The 17,756-nt window shown below is 37.0% G+C and overlaps 1 protein-coding gene across 8 annotated transcripts in view; it reads left to right on the forward strand.

The window, feature by feature from the left end:
* NPAS3 (neuronal PAS domain protein 3) overlaps positions 1–17,756 on the forward strand; it is a 609,815-nt gene that overhangs the window by 540,138 nt on the left and 51,921 nt on the right. For all 8 annotated transcript variants that reach the window (XM_064658572.1, XM_064658576.1, XM_064658573.1 and 5 more), the window contains one exon: positions 12,334–12,452. In XM_064658572.1, coding sequence (XP_064514642.1) covers positions 12,334–12,452 — 119 coding nt within the window. The remainder of the gene's footprint in view (positions 1–12,333; positions 12,453–17,756) is intronic.

Consider the following 17,756-nt stretch of genomic DNA (forward strand, 5'->3'; position numbering starts at 1 on the left):
TGGAAAATATAAAAGTAAGATGTCCAGTCCATTTGACATTTGATTTTACCAAATTTGAATTAATTGTTTCCTAAGAATAATGCATGGCTGCAGCCCACTGCAACTACCATTAGGTTGGGGGTTTTTTCAGCAACCTCAAGATCTGTCATTTTTGGAGATACTTGTACTTAACTCTTCTTGAATTTCAATGTTGTAGCACTTGTCATTATTTTTGGCTTTTTTGTAAATTCTGCGTAAACAAAGAAATCTATAAATATCAACTTACCTGTATAAGAACTCTTTAAATGTTCCTTTGGAATTTGTTGCTGTATTTTAATTTAATATGCTGCCCCAAGGAGAAAATACTGTAACAGGAACAAGGAAGCAGTACCAATAAGGAACAAACCTATAGAGAAGGCTGGACAGTTGGGTCTCTTACTCCTTCTTCAGCCAGAAACATGAGTGTTGGAGGTGAGGACTGCTGCTGGCAGCACTACCAGCTGAGCAGTACACCACAATAGCATCAGCTACCTGCTATGCCAGCTGTGCTAGCAAATTCCTCAGCAGCAGCAAGATTAGCAGCCTACCTGAATTCAGCTTAGCCTGGACTGGGTCATGGAGTATCTGTGTGACAGATGAGAGGAAATAATGGCACAGAGAATCTTGAGATGAGGGAAATGTTAATAGCATTCTGAAATATGTTTGGATGCACAGGATACTAATATTTTCATGTTTAAGTAATAGTTCACAATATATTTTTAAATGTGACTTGTTTGACAAGGTAGGGGAAAGGCTACATTTCTTCATTTTTTCCACTATTATTTTTCTTTGAAACAAAAGTGTCAGTCAAACCCGTTTTTGACATGGATAAGTAGATTCTGTTTGAGTATGTGAAACTGTAGGTTTTCTTGCATTTTAAAAGTGTCACTTGACTGTATTCTGGACGATGAAGCCATGCCATGATGCTTAGCACCATACCTATTGCCATTGTCCAGTAATGAAGTCATCTGTGAGTCAAAGATTAAACCCTATGAAGAAAACATTCTTCTAGACAATTACAGTTATTTTGTCTTGACAACATAAGGTGTTTAACTCCAACTTGTTTGACTTGGGTTTTTTTTTTAATAATTGAACCAATCAAAGCTGTTTTATATAGAAAATTATTTCTTGCCTTCCATACTTCAGAATATTTATAGAATACTATTCTACATAAATATGCATCCAGATAAGGTTCGAACTTGGAAAGTGGAAGAGTTTGGTAGAGCCAATATGACTGAAATTCAAAGAACAGAATGAAAACCTGTTTGCAATTTTAGGTAGTTGTTCACTGTTGGCAAAGACGAACCCAAATACTTGCCATGTTTGAAAAATATGAGATCAAATGATGCCACAATCTTACCACCCTTTTTTTCCATTTTCAGTGTGTGAACAGAAAGTGGTAGGTCCTCTGTGTTTATTGCTGCTAAACCAGTAAGCATTTGCCATTAGTAATGATCAGTATGTGTTTGCACATGTATGCTTACCTGGTGTAAACATATGCCCAGTAGTTACGTGGTTTTCTAGACAAGTTATTCAACAAGGTTACACAATTTGTGCAAAGTGATTTTCCAGGATTCTATACGCATTGATATAGCAATCCAGGAGATACCAGCGACCAGTTACTGCCCTTTGGTTAGGCTGCTTGGAAGATTCATGTATATAAAATAGTGTATTAAAGTAAACTTACAAAAGCAAAGAGCAATCATTGCAAATGTAATTTTTTCTTCCTCTTTGGGATTCTAATTTTAAAAGCATTAAAGAAGACAGCTGCTCATGCTGTGATATGCGCTAAACAGCCTGAAGGATGGAAAAAAATATATTTGTAGCTCATAATAACTATTGACCTTTCTGATATACAATGTTCTCTGTGTTAGCTATTCTGTTCTATCAACAGTGAAGATTGAACATGACTTTTTAATAGAAAACATGGGGTTTCAAGCTGCTTTCACAAAGGTGTTTATGTATTGTTATTTTGTATTGTAGTACAAAGACTAAGTCCCGATGCCCTTTGTCTGACATCATGCTTGTCATAAAAAAGCCCCACTGTTACTGACTGTGTCATATGAGGAATTGGCTCATAACCACTTTATAGTCATGATAAAAGCATTGCTTCACTAGATTCAGAACACAGGTATTGAAAATAGAATCCCCCAAATATCCCAAAAGCACAAAAGGTATTTTCTGAAGAAATAAATTCCTCAAGTGGTTATATTTTCAGGGTATTCCACTAAGATTTAAAATACTCGCTTTTTGCATTCCTACTGTTTGTTCCTTGGCATAGTAAGGCTGCTGCATAATGGCTTTTGCTGGATGTCATGTGCTCTCAAAGACTATCTGTTTTTTTCTCTTGAACTTTCCTACTGCTTATTTGCTGAGTACAGACACATCCACTAGTAGCAGCTTGACTGTGGCACTTGCGTATGTTTCCCCAGAGTGGGATCATCCAAACATCGACTTTGCAGCATGAGGTAACTCAGCTGCTCTTCTTTCCCTCAGGGAAAAGCTTCACCAAAAGCCACCTCCCATTTGGCATATGAAAATCTGAAAAGAAACCTCTTTATTGTGCTTTTTAAGCCCAAGCAGGCTGGCAATGTTAAGCAAGATCAGAAGGGACTTTTTAATGTTTGTTGGAGGTTTTTTATGCCATGTGCTGGGAAGGAACTTTAGTGGGCCATTATTGGCAGCTCTAAACCAGAGTTATTTTCACAGCTATGCTCTGTAGTCTCAGTTAGTGATTCACGAGTTCCTAAGCAAGAGCAGAAAACTAGGAAGACAGGAGAAATACCCTCAGCTGATCCTTCTAGGGCATGGAAGAGTGGGAACAACATCAGTATTTAATGGCAGTTTCATGCTGAAACAAAATGCTCAAAATTGTTCATAAGAAGTTGCTCAATAAGGATAACAATCATTTAAGCTGTGGAAATGAGCCACATCTCAAAAGAAATGAAACACCTGGTCCTGTATTCCTCACAGGCTCATAAAGCCCTTGGGTAATTCAGTGAAGTTTTTATCCTCAAAACTAGTCACTGTCCTTTCTTTTTCCTTTGCTATTTCCTCATTTCCCAGTTTCTTTCCTTAACACAGGATAGATGTACTATTGTTTATGATCCTGTACTCTCCTAATATCAGGACCTCTCCTAGCCATTGGATGTGTCCTTTTTCAAACTTTACTAGAATTACTGCAAAGTAAGTAAACAGTAAGGAAATGATACCACTGTGATAAGTTTTTTGGGGACTTTCACTGAACCTTGAAAATTTATGAGTGTTGCTGATCTCACATGAAACCGAGTCAACAGGTTAGGTCAGATTATTTATTCCATTGCTTAAAGTAAATTAACTTTAAATGTAAAAATATAAAAGGAAGTTTGAGCTTCATATGCAGTATGGTTTATGTACCACTCACTCATTAGACCATAACAGCTCTTCAAGAGTTGTTCTGGTCTATTGGATAACTATGGATACATTTGCGAGTGTTTAGATAATGGATTGAACTCCAGTAGACTGTAACGTTTCCAAAGGCTTTTCAGAGCTAAAGTTTCCTGCCATGATTAGTTCTGTTAATAACAAATCTTTATGATGTTGTTTTCAAACAGACAAAAACGCTCTATGTATTTCATAGATCACTGACCTACCAAAATTTGTTGTAAAATCTGTCTTTCAACATTATAGGGTAACAGAAATCTTATTCATAGCTTCATCCTGGCAATACTTTATTTATAACTCTATCCTGGCTCTTAACTCATTCTTTATTTTACCATATATATAAAGAGTTCTGTGGGATAAAGTTAATATGGGAAGTAAATAACATATGTTGGGAAATAATAGCCTGCTAAGACATATTGCTAGAATAGAAGAAGAAGTAATAGAAGGAGATGCAGAAGAGAAGCTTTGAGAGGCACTAAATAAAGTGCCTATCCTGACTATATCCTGAGCTGTATCAAAAGCAGCAGAGCCAGCAGGTTCAGAGAGGTGATTCTGCCGCTCCACTCTTATGAGACCCCACCTGGAGGGCTGTGTCCAGCTCTGGGGTTCTCAACACAGGAAGGAGTGGCCACCAAGATGATTAGAAGGATAGAACATCCCTCATACTAGGAAAGGCTAGGAGAATTCAATTGTTCAGCCTGAAGAAGGGAAGGCTCCAGGGAGAACTTATAGCAGCCCTCCAATATCTAAAGGGGCTATAAGAAAGCTGGAGAGGGACTTTTTACAAGGGCGTGTAGTGATAGGACAAGGGGAAATGGCCATAAAATGAAGATTTGTTTTAGATTAGATATGAGGAAAAAATTCTTTACTAAGAGAATGGGGAGACACTGTAAGTGTTCACCCAAGAGATTGTGGATGCCCCATCCCTGGGAAGTGTTCCAGGCTGGGTTGGATGGGGCTGGGAGCAACCTGGTCTAGTAAAAGCTGTCACTGTCCATGGCAGGGAGGTTGGAAGTAGATGACCTTTAAGGTCCCTTCCAACCCAACCTGTTATATGATTCTGTGATTCTATGATTCTTTGTCCAATAATCAGATTACTTTGATTCTGCAAGGATAATGGAACATTCAAAAATTTCACTGTATAATTCTAGGGAATGCCCATCAATGAATTTTTACTTTAGTTTCTCCTGCATAAGTACAGCCAGTACATGGGCATAGTCTGAATTAAAAAGCAAACAGGATAAGCCTATTATATGTAATACTGTAGGATAACTTTTCAAAGCATGGCTTGTTTCTCTGCAGATCCAGCCATTTGTGTGCCCAAATTATAATATGCATGTATTACTGTTTGCACTTGTTAAATCTGCAAACTAAACTTTAACGATACAGACTAGTATAGTTTGGACATTAAAATTTTGTTGTTTGTATGTGTGTGGTAGTTGTGTGAAACTGTAACTTATTTTGCCAGTAACCACATGTACAGTTTTGCTATCCACTGGTCAAACAGCATTAAGTTCCCTTAGAGAACTCTAGATTACTTTTGTCTGTAATTAATGTTAAGTCCGGTGTGTTTGTAATGTTAAGTCTGGCTGGGTGTGTTTTCGGGAAGAGCACAAGCACATTTCAAAGGTTGGGGTAACCATAAGTACCAGATGGAATGTAGGCATGTGTAACTAAAGTCCTAAACAACAGGCCATAAAGGATGCTAGAAATTATAAAACAATAAACAGAAACAATCATTACATACTTTTCAGGGGGATAAGCAGGACAGAAGAGGTGGGGGACTAGCACTGTATGTAAAAGAAGGGTGAGGATGTATGGAGCTCACAGTTGGCAACAGCACAGTTGAGAGCCTCTGGGTGAGAATAAAGGGGCATAGAGAGCATCCAAAGGAGGGCAGTGAAGAGGGTAAAGGGCCTTGAGAGGAAGCTGTGGGAGGAGCAGCTAAGGTCACTTGGTCTGTTCAGCCTGGAGAAGAGGAGGCTGAGGGGAGACATCATTGCAGTCTACAACTTCCTTGTGAGGGAAGAGGATGGGCAGACACTGATCTCTTCTCTGTGGACACCACTGACAGGACCTGAGGGAATGGCCTGAAGTTGTGTCAGGGGAGGTTTAGGTTGGATATTAGGAAAAGATCTTCACCCAGAGGATGGTTGGGCAGTGGAACAGGCTCCCCAGAGAAGTGGTCACAGCATCAAGCCTGACAGAGTTCAAGAAGCATTTGGATTATACTCTCAGGCACATGGTGTGACTCTTGGGGATGATCCTGTGCACAGCTAAGGATTGGCCTCAATGATCCTTGTGGATCCTTTCCAACTCAGCATATTCTGTGATTCTGTGACTCTGTTAATTTGATCCAAGTCTTTCCACAGTATTTCTACTTACTTAATTGAGACCAAGCTCTAATGGCTTAAGTTTCCCAAACATAGGGGACCCATGCTACTGGAGACACATCTGGCATCTATCAGCTGGTCCAGAAAGACCTGGACTTCTGGAGGTCCTGTATGACACTGCCATTCCTGTACACATTTCAGATACAGGAAGGCTGTAGACCTATGTGTGGGCAACTGAATTCAGTCCTCAGTCACTTAGAATTCATCCCTTAAATTAAGGAACTGTTCTTCTTAATGTATTTCTAATAGTTTGTTCCATTAAATTTTATACAGTTAAGCACTATTTTTTTCACTACTTCCTTTGGAGGCAATTTTCAACAAATAAAAAGTTGGGATTAATTGTGCAAATTAAAAATATTAACTACATTGTATTGTGGCCAAACAGTTCAAGTCAACAGACTTCTGTACAATATCCAAGTTCTTGTAAATCCACAGTGTATAAGGCAGATCAGATATGAAACATGTTTTCCCACTTTTTTAGCTGTTGTATCTAAATTCACTGCTACTTCACTGATTTGGCTTCTGCCTGCACACACACTGATTTGGTTTTTGCCTGCACACACGTACTTTTATTACATTAAAAAGATATATTGTATATATCTGAGTTAGTCACTTATTCTCTCAGTTTCAAACATCTAAGCTTAACAGTCATATGCTGTCACATGTGGACCATAGCCTAATAATTACAATGATAACAAAAACAATCATATCTTTATATGTAAATATATACATGGCCTTTTTAAAAAATTATTAAGAAATGAAATAAATATACACATAAGGCTTCATTGTCAAATTATTTGTAAAAAATTAAGGACTTTATGTAAAACAACCTAACTGTAACTGAGCTGACAGGCCATATCATCAATTGTTCAATCTGGAAAATTTTGAGAGATAAGAGCGCAGGCGGGGAAACAAACAAACAAAAATATTACAAGACATAGTTTTCAACAGATGTCTGATGGGTTTTAAAGGTTTTATGCCTTTGAGGCACAATAGGCTTATAGGTCATGAAAACTGAATTGTCTTCATTTTGGTGGTAGGATGACAAAAAAGAACAGTTTATTATCTTGTCCGAAAACATTACCTAGAAATAAATTCTTTAGAGGAAGTCACCCTTCTTTCTATTTCTTCTGCTGAGTATCAGCTGCCCTGAGTCTTCCCCTTTTGAGTGAGGCCTTGGCCAGAACCCAGCATTGTTCCCCCTGAGTAAAGGAAAGAACAGAACTAAGTCACCAAAAGCCTGGGGGCCAATTCTTAACTTCATCTGTTCGGAAAATAAAAAAAAATAGAAATTTTAAGAGTCTTACCAAGTTACCTGCAAGTACCATGAATTTAAGCTCCAGACCTGGTGTTTCAGGAATTCAAGTTCCTGTTTATAAATGGTACAGCTTCTAGCAAAAACATTATTCCACAGCTCCTTTTAGAAACAGTATTGCCTTGGAAGAATGAATGAGCCTCTGCCGCACACAGTGTTAAATAAACAGCTCAGATAGCCCTTGATTTTGCAAGCTGCTGAGCACACCAGCAGGACCAAGAAAGCACTTATAGAATTTTTAGCTCTGTGCTCATCAGTTGGTGTAGAGGCAGGCTCCCAGCATCTGTAAATAGACCTAAGTGGTTCATCCAAATAGTCCAAGGATATTCAATAGTTTCCTAGACCAAGTTTTATCTTCTGGTAATTGCCTAGAATTCTGCAATCAGCCTGAACCCACTCCACTTAAAAACATGCATTTGCACAAGTGCTAATAGTAACTTGCACTTATTGGAAATAAATTATCTTAACTTGAAGCTTTTGAATTGTATTTACTGAGCTAATAGTTGTGAAAATCTATCTTACAGCTTATAAAATGATCCAATTTGATCTATAATATACTGAGAAAGAATGATCTTCGAAATAGTGCTTCTTTGAGTCACTTTTCTGATTGAAGACAGTTAAGTATTCGAGGTTAAATTTTCCTAGAAAGTCTTTTGGTGCCTGGTTACAGGCAACAAACTGCACAGAAGAAATAGAATCATTTATAAAGATGTATCTAGTCCAACCAAAAATGATAGATTTACATTACCTAATAATTCATCTGAACATAATTATTCTCAGTTGCCTATGGACTTTAAGAAAATGTGAGAAGAGGTTTGCAAGTGTAGAAGACAGTATGAAAAGAGAGCTCCTTTTTTCTTACTGTTTTGTATGTTCTTTTATTTTGTTTCTCTTTTAAGGGCTGGCTGTATAGTTGGTGTTTGAGAATGTCTCTTAAAAGCTGTATGGATACATGTTTTCAAGGAAGTGAAGTCAGGTGAAAACTTCATGAAGTGCTACAAAATCGAGAAAATCCTGTATGTTAACCCATAAGGTTTCTTTCCACCAACCCCCTGAAATTCCTCGTTGATGTTTGGTTTTCCCTCTGCACATTCTGGTCCTCCCAAAAATGAGAAGCCTATCTTTTATCTGTTTGACATGCAAAAATACAGTTTTCTCCTCTCAATTATTTTTAATGTATGTTGGGGGAAAAAAAACCCAACCAAACAAAAAAAAGAAACCAGAAGTTGCTGAACATTTATTCAGCCTACTGTGGCAGCTTTTTGTTATTTAAGACATAAATCAAATTTGGAACTTCTTTTTTTCCTGGGGGACAAATTGTTTATCTGAATTTGAATGTGCTTGTGAATCAGTCATTGGGATAGTACTTGTGCTGTTTCTGTGTAAGAGCAATTATTTGCATTGTTTTACATTGTTTAGGTTATAGGTTTAAGATAGTCAGACTTCACACAGATGCACAGTATCTCTGCAAATCACTGCAGGATTAGAGCCATGGACCTCAGTCCTCCAAACAGTTATTGGCATGTTTATGTCTCATCAGAACACCAGAAGAACTCTTCCAACCTGGGAAGTTACACAGTGCATGACTGGTTTCTGGGATCTGAGCCCAAGATTGTTCCCCAGGCAAAGCCCATTGAAGGATCAGAGCTACAAGGCTTGTTCACAAAGAAATACTTAGAAGATAACTAAATAATTTTGTGAATTGGGTACTAGTTCATACTCTCTTCCCATTTGGTTCTGTGGCTCTTAGTTAACCTTTTTTACATTTGTGACACTTTACTATGGGTGTAGTGAATTGCAGCTTCATGCCTTTTGAAATGGACAATGCATTCCTGGTGTCTAGAAATCTAGAAGTCTCATACTGCATTATCAGCTTTGGGAATGAAAAAAGAGGTTTGTTCCCTTAGTAGTTTCTGTTGACAATATTAAGGACAGACAAAGCCGAGCGCTTTCCCAACAGAGTACACAGTTACCTGCTTTGTAAAGACAATCTAGACTTACTTTTTATACTTCTAAACCTGAGAGTGTAAAATATTTTCATTCACATGCAGTAAGCATTGACTTTTATCACATAATTAGCATTCTAAACTCACAATTTCGGGAGTTTATAACTCAACAGTAGGTTTAAATTCAGTAAATTCAGGCCAGAAACTCTATTTTTCAGTGCAAAAGACATCTTTAGTTTCTACAGTATCAAGCCAAGCAGATCTTGTTTATTTCAGGCTTCTTTAAAGGTCTTAGATTACAAATTTTTTAAAAAAATCAAAAATGAGTTGCTAGAATTTCATTCTGATGTTCCTCATACTGCAAGCCTCCTTTGACATAATTGAAAAAAAAATTGAAAAGGCTGAGTGATAGACATTTAAAATCAACTCCTGAGAACAAATAATGGACCATATTCCATATATTCCTGTGCAAATCTCACTGACATCGATGGATGTGTTCTGTACACATCCTATTTTTAAAATCCTGCATGCATAATCACTGTTAGCATTGTTATAGTATCTACTGTGGGTGGATGCAACTCTGAATGCAGATTTGTACTGTCAGCCATAATGTTTCTCTCCTGAGAGAAATTCAAAATGCTCTTCATAAGCTGTTCTGGACTTTTAGGTAACTAATCCCATCTCACACATACACTCTCAGGTACTTTTTGTTAAAGAAAATCAAACACTTCAGAATACATATTTATATGACAGGCACTTTTCCAGTCTGTTGGATAAATTAAATGCATTTTATAGCATACCCTTACAGAAATGTATATGTTTGTACATATTATAATAACAGCAAAATGATGTTGAGCTTTTGATATAAGGTTCCATGAGCCCAAAAAATGTCAATGCCAATACTGTACTGTATGTCAGATGTTTTCCTTTTTTCATAAAATTTTGTATGAAAGAGAAACTTTAGTTGCAATTGCTTGGGAATGGTACGTATGTATTACAGCCTGATCTTTTTTTGAGCAAGAAATATTCTGTGTTTAACGTTACTTCTGTGTGTTTTGGAAATTACCATTAGAACACAGGAGGATATATTGTATTTACTGCCTGTGCTAGAGCATAATGTGCTGGACTACAACAACTAAACTTGTTAAGCTGATTTTAGCATTTCTTCACATAGCAGGAAGCACCCATGCTGTGGTTTCTTAATGTACTCTTTAACTACTGCACTGTACTGTACAATAAAAATAATAATTAATCATGATCCTCATCTTACTAGTGCTGCTGCTATCCTGATGATTTTGGCTGCTGTTTCAGCAGCATACCCTGAAACACATATTTTTCCTTTCAGAGTTTTATTTCTTATATGATATTGCTGAACAGAGCTGAATTTTTGAGGACAAGTTAGTTGCATGGGTTGTGATGGCTTTGCATTTGTTCAGGTCTCCAATGACCCGCACCAATAAATGTGAAAGAAACAACAGCAGAATGGCATACTTTTCCATTTCCACCAAAATGAAAAAAAAAAATACTCTAAATTAAATCTAACCTTAAATGTATAATCTGTCCTTGGGAGCAAAAAAAAAAAGAAAAAGAAGGATATAGCATCTTCAGGCTCTTGGCATCCCTTACGAGAAAAAATTGGTTCTAAGGGTCTCTGATCTTGTGTTTTAGTAAAATAGGACTGCACGGCTGACTGACAGTTCTGATCTAAAGCATTTACGTTTAAGTTTTGATCTCTCTGCTTTTGATTAAAACTAATGAGCTCATTTAATTCAAAATGGGAATCTCTGATAAGAGAAATAAGGTTGATGTGATTGGATTAGAGGGGCAAATTAAACTCTTAGAGCAGAAGTTTGTGCTTATATAGTGTATTAAAAAGCTGTTGGCGTATTATGGTGTGTTAGATGATGAGAAAAATTTCATAGTAATTCATATTTAATCAGAAGAAATGAAAGTACTAAATATAACATGGCTCTGCTTTTCCCTCGAGTGATAAAGAGCTGTACATTTAAAATGACATCGAATTCACACTCTCTAAAACAAAAAAATCTTAAAAGAGACACTAAAGCAAGGGGCACTGCTGTCGGTTATCACAATAGAGCTGAAATGTCACAAACACAAGACAACTTGACCACATTAAATCAAGGACAATTCAATATAATCCTTAGCTTACAAACCAATTTGTGTGTTTCTGTTCACTGCATAACAAATGCTTTTTAAATTCTTGCACAGTTTCTACTAGTGGTTTGTATGATTCTCCTAAACAATAGCAGAATAATTTCAAAATAATTTTTTTATTCTGTATTAATTCCTCACTGAAACTGAAAGTTTGTTTATCTCCAATAATGCTTGGTTATTGTAAGCTGCTCCAGAATTTTCCAATTAACAATATTTTGGGGAGATATTGTTTATCAGACCTAAAAAATAGCAATAATAAAGATTGTATAAAGAATATCTTGGTGTTTTCTGGGATTGTACATGCTATTTTATCATGTTTTATATAAACTAAGAGTATCTACTATGTTAAGTGGTTGCATTTGAGGGACTGAGAAGCATAGGTAAGAGCTATAGTTAGTTGCAAGCAAGAAATATCTCTTCAGATGGACTAAAATTATATTTCATTAATGACTAAATAATCACCAATAATTGATTATGATTATGACAATTATAATAATATGTGTCATTTACTGGAGAATTTTTGCCTTCAGGCTGTTTAGTGCTTTAATGATAATAAAGTCCCTAACTTCAGTACTGGGGAAACCAGTACTGAAATCCACTCAAATCCAGTAGTGACTCACCCCATATATCATTACAGTTGAGGAGTAGAGATTAGGGAATAAAAGTTTGCAGAATTTGCAGCCTATTTCAGGAGACAGAATTGCTACCTCAGTGAGACTTTGCCTTTCACAAAATACTGAAGAACTTTTTTTAAAACAATGTCATACTTTAAAAATAACTCCAGTCATAATAAAATCATGCAAGAAAGAGTTAATGAGACAAATCTCTGTTAAAAATTCCATGGGAAAAATAACTTGAAAATGAGGCTTACTGAGTCTATGTATATTTTTCAAATTTTTTTTGTTAAATAAACATTTTCTAAATGAGGTAGATTGATTACAACACTCTTAGCATCCATCAGTCATTTATTTTTAGTGAGTTCAAGGATCGCACCTGAAAAAATAGCTTAGAGGGGATGTATAAAATCTAAATTATGTGTATATGTATTTTTTCTATTTCCTAGTGGAATCTACAAGCCCCAGTTTACTAACCACTGACAACACCCTAGAGCGCTCTTTTTTCATCCGAATGAAATCTACACTGACCAAGCGAGGAGTGCACATCAAATCATCAGGTTACAAGGTAAGGGCTGCACTGTAGCATGAAATATTGACATCTTAAAATTGTGTTCATTCATGTTGCAGGAACACTTTAATAGACAGAGAAAGGAGCTATTTCATATTTGCATATGTCTCGTTCCTTTTGTTAAACAATCATTAGTACAATATTTCCAGCCTGAGGTTTCACGTTGGTGCTACAGCTCCATTAAATTGATGGTTATTATGATAAACATTGATGATAACGGCATGAGAGCCTTCAAAAGAGCAACACTTCTAAAGTAAAGGTATCTTTTACCAAAGAAGGTGAGTCAGATTAACATTACTTTTCCCATAGTGGAAAATTACTGCTCATTTCATCTTTGGATTATGTTTTTCCCAGAGAAGGTAAGATTTTTCCATGCAGACAGTATGCTAGAGCTATTTCGTTTTGCTGCCATTCCAGCTCAAGGAAACAGCAAGCCACAATGAGTACTTTTCCACCATTTTTCTTTCACTGTCTGTCTGAGGGGCATCTGCTGCTGGGGATCATATTTGCTGGATTTGAGACTCTTTTAAGATATGAAATTCTCTTGTTCCTTATCAGCAGTAATCTCATCTTTCTTCAGTCATATATCGCTCATAGTGCCTGTAGCTATCAGTGGCTTTGCAGAACACTAAAACTAGAAGGAAGAGCACATTTTTAACATTGTCAACTTGTGGAATGAAATATGTCATCCATTAAGTTTTATACAAGATAAAAGGGTGGTGCAAGGAAGTAAGTCTGAGAATGTGTGTTTATTTAAAGAAATTGCTTGTCAATGTTCATTTAAAAACTTTCACAAGCGTTTTGTGGGGGTTTTTTTCAGTTTTCAGAGGAGGATTTATAGGGGCTTTAAAGTAAAATTACCCAACTAACTTTTCCCAAAAAATTCTCATCATCACACCTGAGCAGTAAAAATCTGCTAGAAATGTCTTTTTTGCAAGCAAATGACTGGTAGTCTTTTGGTTGGATGTTTTCTGGGTCAAGATAGTTAAAATAGTTGCTAGTAAAAGTTTTAAGTCCAAACCAGTGGTTTCTTAAGGCACCACAAGTTTTGATCCGTACCCTGCTTAGTTGTCAACACCTGAAAGAATGCACTGTTCATTGTACATGTACTTGTTCATGCTGACCAGTTTACAATTTTCAGGAGATGTCAAGACCAGGAAGTGTACTGACAGTCTAAGGAAGCAGAAGGCGAATGAATGAATGGGCAGTTCATGGAATCATAGAATGGTTGGGGTTGGAAGATCCTTAAAGATCCTTTAGTTCCAACCTTACTGGCATGAGCAGAGACACCTTTCACTAGACAAGGCTGCTCAAAGCCCCGTCCAAACCGCCTCTGAAAAATTCCAGGGATAGGTCATCCACCACTTCTCTGGACAACCTGTTCCAGTGTCTCACCTCTCTCACAATAAAGATTTTCTTCCTCATATCTAATCTAAACCTACTGTCTTCCAGTTTAAAGCCATTCCCCTTGTCCTATCACTGCATACACTTGTAAAAAGTCCCTCTTTATCTCTCCTGTAGGCCCCTTTTGGTACTGGAAGGCTGCTGTAAGTTAACCCTGAAGCCTTCTCTTCTCCAGGCTGAATCCCAGTTCTCTCAGCCTGTCCTCATAGGAAAGATATTCCAGCCCTCTAAACATCTTCATGGCCCTCCTCTGGTCCTGTGTTGTGGACCCCAGAGCTGGACACAGTACTCCAGCTGGGTCTCACCAGAATGGAGTAGAGGGGAAGAGTCACCTCCCTTGATCAGGCCATGCTGCTTATGATGCAGCCCAGGATATAGTCAGCTTTCTGGGCTGCAAGAGCACATTGCCAGCTCGTATCCAGCCTCTCTCGTGTCCAGCACCCCAAAGTCCTTCTTCTGAGGGTTGCTCTCAATCCATTCTCTGCCCAGCCTGTAGTTGTGCTTGGGATTGCCCCAACCCAGGGACCTTGCACTTCTCCTTGTTGAACTTTCTGAGGTCTGCACAGGCCCATCTCTCAACCCTGTCAGGTGCTTCCCTTCCCCCCAGCATGTGAACAGCATCACACTCTTCTTCAGGTCATTGGAGTTACACTCATTCTCGTGATGGCATGGTCCGTCCAAGCTAGGCCAAAGTTAGATTGATAGAGAACTTGCTTTGCTGGATATTTTTGATGCAATAGTAATGGGTAAACATAGTGAATTTGTGGACTTTGTAGTGTGACATTTTTTGCCAGATATAGGTGAGAACAAAAGGAATATGTAACTCTGTCATTATCTCTCAGACTCCTGACAATCTAATATTTGTCCAGAATCAGAATAGGACATATCTAGAATACGTTGACTTCACAAGGCCGGGTTTTTACTCATTACAATACAGTTTTTGAAATTCACAGTAGACCCTTTACTCAAAAGACACAGTAATGTCTATCATATAAACATAATTTAATTTCTCTTAGAACTGCTGATGCCTCATGGAAAACTTAAAACCATAACTGAGATGTCAGGAGTAGAGCAAAATGAGTTTTAAAAGATCAGATATCATTTTTATCAAGTTTATCCTGGACACAATGAATGGATGAAAAGAAAAACTATGATAGTCAACAAAACTGTCTGTAGATAAAACATTTGAGTTTTCCAAACTTTTTCATGAGACAAGTCAGCTTGAGTAAAATTGCATAAACAGTATAGAAGCCCTAGGCAGGTGTAAAAATAGATATGTAGTTCCTCTGCTTTTTGTTGGTTTTAAGGAATTTGTAACTGACAGTGTTTGGCTGAATTTAGCTGTGTCCAGCCATATGAATTGTACTTTGACAGTTTTTCAAAAGCATGGTTATTGGCACTCTGTGTTCCATGGAAGGATCATTATCTACAGCCGCAGCAAGCCCCAGAAAAACAGTGCATTCGTTTTAGAAGAGTTGGATCAAGTGAATATCCTTTTAACCAAGTGTTAAGAGCTGCTTTGTTTAAACATCATTCTTGGTGTATCAGACAAGCGTAATAAAACTCAACTGCTATAGCGAATGTCACTCACACTTTTAGGAATATTACCAATTTAGTCATTGATTTCTAAAAGACCAGTGCTAGAACAAACTTAAGGTTTCTTGAATTTATTAAGGAATGTATTTTATCAAAATTAAAAAAGATCCATGAGCCTTATGGATGTACATCTATAAGAAATCATCAAAGAGAAGAATAGTTGCGTAATCTTGATGAAGATCATGGGAAAAGCTGGCTGGGATCATGTGCAGCAAAGTTCCTGCAGGAAATCCTTGTGGAGCAGGCTGACTCAGGAGCCACTCTTTCACCCCTTCAGAATACAACAGAGCACTGAATTTTCCATCTGCAAAAAACAAGGGCTCTTGGCTAACACCTTCCTTTGAGCTCTTGTGTCATTGTGAGTGGGTAACGCTCCTGAATCAGCATACAACCATTCACTGGGAGCAGTGCTAGGAACTCTGTATGCTATGAGTCAAATTTTAGCTCTGTCAGAGATATTCAGCTCCCTGTGGATTCAGTCCTCCAGGAGTAACAAAATTTTTTCATCTTTGTAAAGTAATTGTGTCTTGATCCAAACTTTTACTGACCTCAGAACTGCATTACCATTTTTCGTTGCTTTGAGGACTGCTGGTGAATGTCTTCTGGAGACAGCAAATGAATGAGGTGGTTCACAATGTGCTTAGCCAATTTTCAGAATGAGTGATCCCTGCCTTAGGAAAACTACATAAAAGTGAAAACACTCAGAGAATGAAATTGATTAATCATTCAGATTGATCTAGTCAAGACTAATTTTCTATCAAAAGAAATATTGGAACAAAAATCAGACTGATAAACTTACACAGGTATACATCAGAGACCCTATTCCAGACCATGAGATGAACCCTGTTTATAGTCCCTTCCTGGACTGATATAACTAGTTTTGAATTATATGTAAAGATGAAGGTAATGGCCTTTTTTTCCCATGAATTATGTTACCTTAAAAGTCTAAGTGGTAAAGTGTTTACATGATTAATTCTCCCTTTCTCTTTCCCTTTCATTGTTCCCTAGCACTCTCCTTGAATTAGAATTTCACATTCTTAATATTTGTAGGCTCGGGTGCTTGTAGGAAAAGAATTTTTATATAAAGTACTAGAGATTTATTTCAGTTAATACATTTAAAATCTTTAAAAACAGTCAAATAAAATTTAGTCAGCTGATAAAACATAATGAAAACAAATAAAAAGAAAAAATTATAATTACATTCATTGCAAAACTCAGAATGTGTTACCATTACAGCTGTTGTCCAAGATATGTGCTGGAGAGACTTACTGCTTTTTCATTGCTGAAAATGTATCACATCTTCCTTTTTTTCAATTTTTTTTTTATCAGTGAAAGACAGTTTTATATTTAATTTGGATTTTATCTCCATTTTATTTCCTTTTCCATTTGTTTTCCTCCATTTGAGGATCACAATTCTGTCCACTTAAGTTATCCCACCTTCAATTTTTCTCTTGTCTGACTTACTTAGGCATATGTCAAAGCTAGTTTTAATTCAAAATTACTTTGTTCAGGTCCAGTGATACATTCCCTACTCCTCTGTAGTATCCTATCATTGTTTTGTCATACTTACTTGCATGTCAGATTGTGCTAGGATTTTCTTTGTTCAAACTTTTAGGGCCAGATACTGGTCTCTTAAGCAAAGCATAACTAATGGGATCAAGAAGTAGTCAAAGCGATGAGCATTATCAGAGCCAGTAGTTACCAGTAGTTTCCAGTTCATCAACTCATCAGATGTGTTAGTATGTATCCATATATACCCCTCTACCGTTTTATGGAGTAGACCTCTCATGATAAGCTATTACAGAAGTGAATAAGCAAACATGAGGAGATTCCCGTGTACTTTTACTGTCACTGTGTCAATCTCTGAATTTGGGATAACGACCATCTGTTTTCTCTCCATCTCCCATGAAGCTGGCAATCAAACTTCTTGGAGACTTATCAGCAGAATTAAGGACATCTTAAAAAACCTCCAGGCTGTCCCTTCCAGTGGACATACTACATAACAATGAGTAATTGAGATAGATAGATAGATAGATAGATAGATAGATAGATAGATAGATAGATAGATAGATAGATAGATAGATAGATATAAAAATTGTTTCAGCAAGTTTAGTTTAGAAATTTTGATATTTTATTGCATGTCTAATGTCTGTATTTCAGTAATGGAGGATACAAGTTCAGTTAGCTATACCTCATACATCAGTTGCTGTATATCGAAATATTTTAAATAATTTTTAAAACTCCAGAAAAGTGTTTTCACAAATCAGTCTTTGTAGTCCCCATGAAGTGATCTTTTTGTCT

The sequence above is a fragment of the Pseudopipra pipra genome, chromosome 6 (genome assembly GCF_036250125.1).
Source record: "Pseudopipra pipra isolate bDixPip1 chromosome 6, bDixPip1.hap1, whole genome shotgun sequence".
Classification (NCBI taxonomy): Eukaryota; Metazoa; Chordata; class Aves; order Passeriformes; family Pipridae; genus Pseudopipra; species Pseudopipra pipra.